We start from the raw sequence: 10872 nt of genomic DNA, 5'->3' as shown, positions 1-10872 counted from the left end.
CCCATTCTTGAGATGGACACAAAAGGGTCACAAATCCTTCACAGAAGCCCCTTTGAGTGACAGGCTTCCGCGCCAGTCGCCAAGGGCTAAGGACGCTTTTCAAAAGGGCCGCGCCATGGGCGGGACCCAGGGCACCGCCCGACAGCCGGGGGAGGCGGGGCACCGACCAGATCCGCCCAAAGAAGCCTCCCGGAAGGGGGCGTTGTCGCCGGAGGGATGATGTAAAAGGCGTCGCGCCGAGGGTGACGCCTAGCGTAGTTGACGTCGGGCTCCGCCTGTCACCCCTGGGGCTTGTTGCAGAGGAGGAGCGGGCGCCATGGCGGTTCTGCTGGAGACCACCTTGGGCGATGTCGTCATCGACTTGTACACGGAGGAGCGGCCGCGCGGTGAGACCCGGTCCCTGCTCACCTCTCCGCCGGGCCGCTATCTGCTTTCCCCACTTTGCCTTTTCTGCCAGGTCCCCGTGGACTGGTTGGAGCTTCTGGGCTGATGGTGCCCGCGACTGCGCTGTTTTATTAGCGGGCCTTGGTTGAAAAGTTTTTTTGAGGAGCAGCCCTTCTCCACATCTGGTGCTGGGTCCGGGTGGCGGGTGCTTGTGGTTATTAAATGCGTGTGTGTGTGTGTGTGTAATGCAGCATATACAATGCCCATAGCTTTTGCGGCTTTACTGCTTTTCACTAGTCAGAGGAAAGCAAGCAGTATTCCTTGGTGTGTAATCAGTATATCCTGATGAAAGCACGGAGGATGGGCTTGGAGCCGTGAGTGTGGGCATCCGTCGTGGCTGGAGGAAGGGCTGTCCAGAGGTGTGCACCCAACCTTAGCAAACACTCATTGATCGCCCACTATGCGAGACTTTGTGCCAAGCCGTAGGATGGGCCTCTTGCCCTTGAGGGTCTAATTTTCCATTGGGGGAAATAGGCGCCGCAACCCATTTAATTTCTTAAGCGTTGTAGTGGAAGAATGTGTAAGTTGCCATGGAAACCAGAGGAGGGTGTAATTTTGGCAGGGGGCGGGGAGAAGCAAAGCTCGCAAAGAAATCAGAGCACTTGAACTAGCTCTTTGAAAGATGAGTGGGAGCGAGGGTTTTCTTGTTTGCTTGGAATTTTCTGGAAATAGCAAGTAGATCCGCGTGGCTTGACAGTGGAATGGCAGACTGCGAGTCTGATTGTATACGTTTTTAGGTTAGGTCAGGTCGTGAATAGCCTTGTGTACCCTACTGAAGCCCAGAGTCTTTGAAGGGTTTAAAGAGCGGGATGGAGGCATGGCAAACTTCTTGTTTTAGGACGATAATAAGTAGCAGTGTGGAGAATGTTTCAGAGTGGGGAGAAGCTGGAGACTAGGAGAGTTTAGTTACAATCAGGGTCCTGCCCCCATGGAATGCAGTCTGTGAAAGAAGATGAAACAAGCTGCAATATGGTACCATGAGTGCCTTCTGACGTGCTACACTTTATCCCACGCTCACTTACCGCCACCCCTCAACACTCAGCCATACCTCTATGCCTTTCTCATACTGTTGCCTCTACCCCGCATTTCTCTCCGCTGTTGTCCTTTTGGCAAAGTTCCTGCTTATTATTCAACTTTCAGATCAAGCATGATCTCTTTTGTGAAACTCTCCAGTGTCCCTAAGCAGAGTTCGATTGGTTTCTTGTGTTCTGTCTCAGGTCTTTTATAAATCACAGTACATATTTTGTTATACATTTACCTATTTTCCTGGAATTAATTTGCAAGTCTTGGTCTCCTCTCAAGAATATAAACTCTTAAGAGAATAGGGACTGTGTCTTAATTGTCTCTATATCCTGAGCACCTACTGCAGTGCCTGACACTTTGAGGGCAGACACCAAAGGTTGCTTATATCGAGTAATGCAAATATATGTGTTGTATTAGGATTCTTTGTGCAAGTGATAGAAACTCAGCACAAACTGGCTTAAAGAAAACAGTTGATTGCCTCATGTTACTGGGGTAAGCTTTAAGGATGGCAGGACCAGGGGGTAAACAGGATTTTATAGGGAATTGTATTTTTCATCCCTTGGATTTGCTTTCCTTTGACTTTGACACTCTCCATGTGGAGCAGCACCTGGCAAGTGAGTGGGGCCTTTTTCCGTAGAACTATGAGAGACTAAAGGGGAGGTAGGGTTATCTCACCTAATTAACACGGACAAAATGGACAAGCAGTGTTTCTGCAAAGATAGCTTGGGACACTAAAAACATAAGTCCACCCTATTTGTATATATTTGTAAGCATGTGATTGGGTATCTACTTCTATATGTAACTACTTATCAATTTATAGTAAATATATCCAGACTTATTTTTCTTTTTTCCTCCCTCCTTCTCTCCTTTCTTCTTCTTTTTTTTAAAACCTTTTTATTATAGAAAACTTGAAACATACACAGAAGTAGAATCATGTAAATGAACCCTCGTGTGCTGATGATCAGCTTCTGTTTAACAGTTGTGAAATGTTTCATTTATAGCCCCACTCCACTGGATGTTTAAATTTTTATTTTTATTTATTTATTTATTTATTTTGCCGCACCCCTCAGCTTGGGCGATCTTAGTTCCCCCGCCAGGGATGGAACCCTCACCCCCTGCATTGGAAGCGCAGAGTCTTAACCACTGGACCGCCAGGGAAGTCCCTCTTAAATATCTTTTAATCTATAGGTTCTCCCCCACCCCATTTTAAAATTAAGACTTTATTTATTTATTTATTTATTATTATTTTTTAAAGGTAATTATTTTTCTCTTTTAAAGAAGATGTTGGGGGTAGGAGTTTATTAATTAATTTATTTATTTTTGCTGTGTTGGGTCTTCGTTTCTGTGCCGAGGGCTTTCTCTAGTTGTGGCAAGCGGGGGCCACTCTTCATCGCGGTGCAAGGGCCTCTCACTGTCGCGGCCTCTCTCGCTGCGGAGCACAGGCTCCAGATACGCAGGCTCAGTAGTTGTGGCTCACGGGCCTAGTTGCTCCGCGGCATGTGGGATCCTCCCAGACCAGGGCTTGAGCCCGTGTCCCCTGCATTGGCAGGTAGTGCAACCACTGCGTTGCCAGGGAAGCCCAAGACTTTATTTTTTTAAAGCACTTTAAGGTTCATAGCAAAACTGAGGTGAAGGTACACAGATTTCCCATATTCCCCCTACCCCCAGTGCACAGGCCTCTGCCGTTGTCCTACGTCCCACCAGAACGGTACATTTGTAATACATTTGTAATGTTTCTACCATGTAACATGGTACATACTTTACATTTGTTACTACAGTGGTACATTTGATGAACCTGTATTGACACATCATTATCACCCAAAGTCCATTATTTATGTTAGGGTACACTCTTGGTGGTGTGCATTCTGTGGCTTTGGACAAATGTATAGTGACATGTATCCACCATTACAGTGTCATACAGAGTAATTTCACTGCCCTAAAAATCCTCTGTGCTCTGCCTGTTCATTCCCCAGCCCCCGCATCTCCTGGCAACCACTTATCTTTTATTGTGTCCATAGTTTTGCTTTTTCCAGAATGTTACACAGATGGAACCATACGGTATGTAGCCTTTCAGATTGACTTCTTTCACTGAGTAATGCATTTTAGGTGTCCCCGTCTTCTCATGGCTTGATATCTCAATTCTTTTTGCCTTGAATAATATTTCATTGTCTGGTTGTACCACAGATTATTTATCCATTCACTTACTGAAGGACATCTTGATTGCTTCCAAATTTTGGCAGTTATGAATAAAGCTGCTATAAACATCCGTGTGCAAGTTTTTGCATAGACCTGTTTCCAGATCCTTTGGGTAAATGCAAAGGAACATGATTGCTGGATTGTATGAGAAGAGTGTGTTTAGTCTAGTCTTGTAAGAAGGTCCATATATTATATTGGTTGATACATCTCTTAAATATCTTTTAATCTGTAAGATCCCCCCACCCCCCTTTTTTCCCTAAAAAATTTTTGAGAAAGAACCTGGGTCATTTGTAGATTTTTCTCATTTTGGATTTGACCCATTTTATCCCTGTTGTATCTTTTAGTATATTATTCTATCCCTTCTATTTCTCATGAATTGCTACTTAGATCCAGAGCCTTGATCAGATTCAAGTTTAATGTTTTTGGCAAGGATATTTCATATCAGGTAGTCTGTACTTCCAGCTGCATCACATTCAGGAGGCACTTGATGTCTGGTTGGATCTTTTTGTGATGTTAAAATTGCTTAGTGGTTCAGGCCTGTCTACCTGATATATCTGTTATACTGTTCCCATTAGCTTTTCACCTAAAGATTTTGGCAACCATTGTTGATCACTACTTAGATTCATCATTTTCGTTTTCTAGTTAAAGGACTACTCCTATATGTTTAACGGTAACTCCAGGAATACATTTTTTTTCTAGAAAAATGATCAAAAGCCTGATATTCAACAACCTCCAATAACTTGACTCCATCTTACCTCTCCAGCTTTTTAATCCTCTATTCCTCTGTGTCACTGGAGAAGTTATAGAAGTTAGACTAGTCTCCTGGACCCTCCCCGAAACATTTAAATTCCCACTTCCAGGGTATTTCATAATGTCTTCCCAGCTTGAAATGCCCACTCTCTACTCTCTGCCAATCCAGTTCTTTTAATGCTCCCTTAAGCCTCCAGAAGGTCTTCTCATTTCCCCAGCCAGAAACAATCTCTTTTCAACTTGTGTGGCATATTTAAAACCACTTTTAAACTTTGTACCATTTAAGTGCACAGATGGTATTATCAGGTGTGCCCACTATTGTAACTATTTGTGTTCAGGTGAAAGGACCCTAGTTTAGTATAAGCTCCTTGAGGGCAGGGACCACCTCATATGTCTTTCTGTCTGTTTGGTTTCTAGCTTAGTGCCTTGAGAAGTTGTTAGCATGTTTCTCTACAACTAGACTATAAACTTGTTAAGGGCAGAGATCGAGGTTTAATGGCATTTGACCTAACAACAGTGACAGGTACTTAGAAGATTCTCAGTCAGTGTTCATTGGATAAATGAGTGAATTTATTAAAAAAACATGGTACATGATAAGTATATGGATTTTTATGAAGGGCTGTTTAATCATTGTGAAAAAAATGGTCCCAGATAGATTCTCAGTCAGTGTTTATTGGGTAAATGAGTGAGTTTATTTACAAAACATGGTACATGATAAGTATATAGATTTTTATGAAGGGCTATTTAATCATTGTGGAAAAAAATGGTCCCAGATATTTTGTCTTCTCTAATATAAATAATCTGTACCTGTTTTCAGATAGTCTGCTAGATCCTTTGCAGTCATAGTGTCCTTTTCAGTTTTTTTTTTCTCTTACAAAATCAGTTCATCAACAAAATGATTGCTTATCCCAGATAAGTTTCAGTTTTCTATACAGTTCAGATGCCCAAGAAATCCAAAGAAAAAGAGAATAAAATGATAATTTAAAACATATTGCCTTTTTCTAGGATTACTACCTTTTTCAATGGCTTTGGACATTTGACCATTTGGGGAAGTTTTTGTATGGTAACTTAGAAATTAAACTGTACTAACTGTGCTTTTACTTGGTTAAAAATATATTTGTGAACTACTGTGATAAATTTACTATTTACTTTCTTTCAGCTTGCTTGAATTTCCTGAAGTTGTGCAAAATAAAATATTACAATTATTGCCTTATTCACAATGTACAGGTGAGTTGGTGGATATTAGTCATGTTCTTCGTTATTGGAACTATCTAGCAAGCTCTCTGAATTAACAAAGTATCCTATATATTACAGAGGGATTTTATCATACAGACTGGTGATCCTACAGGGACTGGCCGTGGAGGAGAGTCAGTTTTTGGGTAAGTTCTTTTATTTTCAAATGAGTAAAAATAGAATTGCCTCGGGCTTCCCTGGTGGCGCAGTGGTTGAGAGTCCGCCTGCCGATGCAGGGGACACGGGTTCGTGCCCCAGTCTGGGAAGATCCCACATGCCGCGGAGCGGCTGGGCCCGTGAGCCGTGGCCGCTGAGCCTGCACGTCCGGAGCCTGTGCTCTGCAACGGGAGAGGCCACAACAGTGAGAGGCCCGCGTACCGCAAAAAAAAAAAAAAAAAAAGAATTGCCTCTTAACAATGTTAAGTAGCATATTTCTGTCTGCATTTTAAAATATGGTTCAAATATAGATTTTTCCCAAGTTCCATAAATGTCTATAGCAAATAAAAGGAATATTTTGAATCATAGTGGTATTTCTATAAAGAAATGGTAGCCTGGGACTTCCCTGGCAGTCCAGTGGTTAAGACTCTCCCCTTCCACTGCAGCGGGCACGGGTTCCATCCCGCAAAACATGCGTGCAGCCGAAAAAATCCAAAAACAAATGGTAACCTTATATGTTAACCCTAGCGCCCTATATGTAACCCTAGTAGTTTTATATTTCATGTTGAGTATACTTATATTTTATAACCTTATTATATGTATTTTTAGTCAACTGTATGGTGATCAAGCAAGCTTTTTCGATGCTGAAAAAGTGCCAAGAATTAAGCACAAGAAGAAGGGCACAGTGTCCATGGTGAACAATGGCAGTGATCAGCATGGATCTCAGGTTAGGAAATGGGAGAGGAGATGAGTTTTGCTGGAGGGAACCCACAAAATTATCTTTGTAAACTTTCTAGTAATGAGAGAATTTCAATCACAGATATTTGTTAGAAGAAAAAAATGACACTGTTTTTTCCTATGTTAAAAAAATCCTTATTATTTTGTTCTTTTAAAAGTAAAGCATGTCCATTGGGAGGACTTTAGAAAATACAGAAAAGCACAAAGATGAAAATAACATTACCTACAATCCCACCATTCCTGGAATATCACTGTTCACAGTGTGGCCCGTTTCAGTATTGATTACTTATTTCAAAACAGGTCATGCTGAGCCCCTTTCATTCATTGTCACAACAGCCCCATTGGAGTAGATGCTTCTTTTCCCTCACAGTTGACATGCGAAAAACTGAGATTTGGTTTGTTCAAGTATTTTAAACAATCAGAGCATCTGTATTTATTGATATTTTATGTTTAAGCTTTGTGCCTTATACTTAGTAGTAGTGACAAGTAGGTGAGAATTCATGCAACTAATGTAGTCTTGTGTAACTGATTTCAGTTTGAATTATATATATATTTGTATTTATTCTATGTCTTTCTATATAGTTTCTTATTACAACAGGAGATAATCTAGATTACCTTGATGGTGTTCATACAGTGTTCGGTGAGGTGACAGAAGGCATGGACATAATTAAGAAAATTAATGAGACCTTTGTTGATAAGGACTTTGTACCATATCAAGATATCAGGTATGGTCATAGTTTAGTATTGAAATGTACTAGAGTGTTTTATATGTGATGTTTGGCAGCTAATGGGGATGGCATACGTAGGACTGGTTTTTGGATAATTCTAAAATGTGTGACTATAAGAATCTTTATAATAGAGAAGACCTTTATTTAAAAAAATACTTGTGGGGCTTCCGTGGTGGCGCAGTGGTTGAGAATGTGCCTGCTAATGCAGGGGACACGGGTTCGAGCCCTGGTCTGGGAGGATCCCACATGCCGCGGAGCACCTAGGCCTGTGAGCCACAACTACTGAGCCTGCGCGTCTGGAGCCTGTGCTCCGCAACAAGAGAGGCCACGATAGTGAGAGGCCCGCGCACCGCGATGAAGAGTGGCCCCCGCTTGCCACAACTAGAGAAAGCCCTCGCACAGAAACGAAGCCCCAACACAGCAAAAATAAATAAATTAATTAGAAAAAAAAATACTTGTACTAATTATAAATGCTTATGTTGGGAGGAATTATTAATCCTTTAGCTTTTAAGAAATGCAGATTATTGAGAGATATGACAAAATTCCTAAGATTTAGTCATTTATATTACATCTTAGCATAATGCAGAGTAATAAATACAATATATAATACCAAACAGTCAAAAACAGTAACACTAATTGTGAAAGTATACACTAGTAATATCCTTGTGCAATAAAATTTAAGAGCTTATGGGGTTTTTTGGTGTTAGAGATACTTAAGATATTTGCTATAATTTTTATAGAAAGTAAAACATGGATTCTGAAATGACATAAATGTAACGTTTGACTTGGATTTATTTTGTAAGGATAAATCACACAGTGATTTTAGATGATCCATTTGATGATCCTCCTGATCTATTAATTCCTGATCGATCACCAGAACCTACAAGGGAACAACTAGATGTAAGTAGAGTCTTCTTGTGATTGAATGTATATACATATTAATGTTTTGCATAAAATTTGCTTTTTACCTTATTAAAACTTATTTCTTCAGAATGATTATCTTGCTTGATCAGTAATACTAGGACAAGTTTAGAGTCCTTTTTTCTCTTCCAGGGAGATACTCATTTTTCTACCTATCTTTTTATTTCGCTAATATTCTTTCCTTAGCTCTGGAAGCTTATATGAATACCTTGGGGAAATATTTCTCTTATCTCTTAACTCTAGATAGGAGTGTAGCTTTAAGGCTAAATTAAATTATCAGCTTGTGAAGGAACTTTTCAACTGGGGATACTTTTTTTGTGTGTGTGGTACGCGGGCCTCTCACTGTTGTGGCCTCTCCCGTTGCGGAGCACAGGCTCCGGACGCGCAGGCTCAGCGGCCATGGCTCACGGGCCCAGCCGCTCCGTGGCATGTGGGACCTTCCCGGACCGGGGCACGAACCCGTGTCCCCTGCATCGGCAGGCGGGCTCTCAACCACTGCGCCACCAGGGAAGCCCTGGGGATACTTTTGAGCCAGGCTAGAACCCAGAAATTTCTGTGGCATAATGGAGACTTTTTCCCTCAGATCTTTTAAGGTAAGAATTTCTGCATATGAGGCTTCCTCAAAGCTGAATTTATCTTTATAGTTGGGAGTTAATGCTTAATTTCTAAGATCATTTATCTTCTGTATTCAGCACTTAGTTGGATACCAGGTAGTTCCTATATAAATGTTTATTTTGATTTTAAAGTAAATTAGATGTGTAGTCTGGCTAGTATTGAATTCATCTAAATCAATTTTCAGAGGTTTGTAAGTTTGTTTCACATTTGTGAAACAAATGTTCTAACACATTTGATGGAACTAAGAATAAAGCATAATGTCTCTCATGTTTCTTAGATTTTTCTATTCTTTAAATATATATATGAGTAACTTCTGCCTTAACAGAGTGGTCGAATAGGAGCAGATGAAGAAATTGATGATTTCAAAGGAAGATCGGCTGAAGAAGTCGAAGAAATAAAGGCAGAAAAAGAGGCCAAAACTCAAGCTATTCTACTAGAAATGGTAAGATAATTACTTTTTCAAATAGTTTTTCAGCAATATATTTAATACATACTCATTGTGAGTTTATTTCTGACTTTTTGATAGTCTTTAAAATATTAAAAAATTTAGCTAAGAGTTTTTTTCTGGATTAAATTTTGTATGACATAATAACACATATGAAAGTAAACAGATTTGATTCCACTATTAATATAGTGCTAAGTGCCTTTTTAAAAAAATGCGAAGTGGATATCCAGCTTACAAATATTAATTGGGTTTCAGTTGTTTATACTCATCTCATTTTTAAAGAGTTTCTTGGACTGAATTTTAAGTATATTAGAGAATAATTCTTTGTACATCTCAAGTATTGAGATTAAATAGTAAAATACTAAGTACAGGATAAAACCTGGGCAGAAACTGAACACTGTAAAGTATACTCTTTTCTGTATTACTAGCAATATGAAGTCGTTTGGGGAACAGTTATTCAGTACATGATTAGTTGACCTACTAGGCATTTTTTCCATTTCTTATTTTTGTGGAATAGGTATACCTTTCACATAGTAGGTCATCAATAATATTGGAATGGATGGATAATAATTAAGTTTTTATTACTATCATTATTTTATATAGTAGAGCTTTCAGGTTCATTATCTGTTTTAAAATTTGTATTAGCATCACTAGTCTGAAGGAACAAATACTATAGATTATAATTCAAGAAAACTTTACTGAATTAAAAAAATTAAAAATATACAGTTTAATGAGCACACTGTGTTATCTGAGAATATTGACCCAGAATAGCCAACACCAAGACAAATTCTAAGAAAATTACTGGACTTAAAAGAAAAATCCTTTGAGCACCTGGGCAGCAAGAGTAAGTGATTTATAAGGGAAAGAACATGAGCTTATCATCAGAGCTTTCATCAACAAAGTATAGAAAGTTTATGCCAGATTAAGAGGAGTTAACATATTCTTTAAACTTTTTATTTTCAGATAATTTCAAATTTACAGAAAAATTACAAATAACGCAGACAACTTCTATATACCTTTTACACAGATTCACCCATTTTTAACATTTTGCCACATCTGTTTTGATCATTCATTTTCTCTCTCTCTCTCTCCTCTCCCTCTCTGTCTCTGATTATACATGCACATACACACATATTGTTTTGGGAGGACCATTTGAAATTGCGGTGCAGATATCTTTTCTCTTTCATTAGTGTGTATTTCCTAAGAGCAACAATATTATCCTACATATTCACAGTATAGATATCAAAATCATGAAATTTAAAATTGATAGAAATTACAGTCTACATTGCAGTTTTGTCAGTTACTTCAGTAATATCCTTCATAGCTTTTTTTTTCCTGCCAGTCTAGAATCCAGCTCATGATCAATCATCTGTTGCATTTAGTTGTCATGTTGCTCTAATCTCTTTACTGGAAGAATTCCTTAACTTGCCTTGTTTTTCATTACGTTAACATTTTTGAAGAATACAGCTCATTTATTTTGTAGAATATTCTTCAATTTAGGTTTATCTGCTGTTGCCTTGTGATTAAGATTCAGGTTATACACCCACAGCCAGAGTACTACATAGGTGACATTGTATCCTTCTCAGATGTCACATCTGGAGGTGGATAATATCCATCTGCCTC

At 39.4% G+C, this 10872-nt stretch overlaps 1 protein-coding gene across 1 annotated transcript in view; it reads left to right on the top strand.

Moving 5' to 3' along the window:
- Positions 1-268: 268 nt before the first annotated feature.
- The window catches only part of PPIL4 (peptidylprolyl isomerase like 4), a 38049-nt gene continuing 27445 nt past the window's right edge, over positions 269-10872 (top strand). Inside the window, exons 1-7 of the mRNA XM_081250637.1 lie at positions 269-386; positions 5573-5640; positions 5728-5792; positions 6412-6529; positions 7123-7265; positions 8072-8168; positions 9130-9246. Of these exons, the coding sequence (XP_081106763.1) occupies positions 317-386; positions 5573-5640; positions 5728-5792; positions 6412-6529; positions 7123-7265; positions 8072-8168; positions 9130-9246 (678 nt within the window). The 5' untranslated portion in view covers positions 269-316. The remainder of the gene's footprint in view (positions 387-5572; positions 5641-5727; positions 5793-6411; positions 6530-7122; positions 7266-8071; positions 8169-9129; positions 9247-10872) is intronic.

This window comes from Mesoplodon bidens, assembly GCF_964165515.1.
Source record: "Mesoplodon bidens genome assembly, chromosome: 12".
NCBI lineage: Eukaryota > Metazoa > Chordata > Mammalia > Artiodactyla > Ziphiidae > Mesoplodon > Mesoplodon bidens.
Note: the sequence above shows the minus strand (reverse complement) of the source record. Positions and strands in the feature narration are given on the sequence as shown.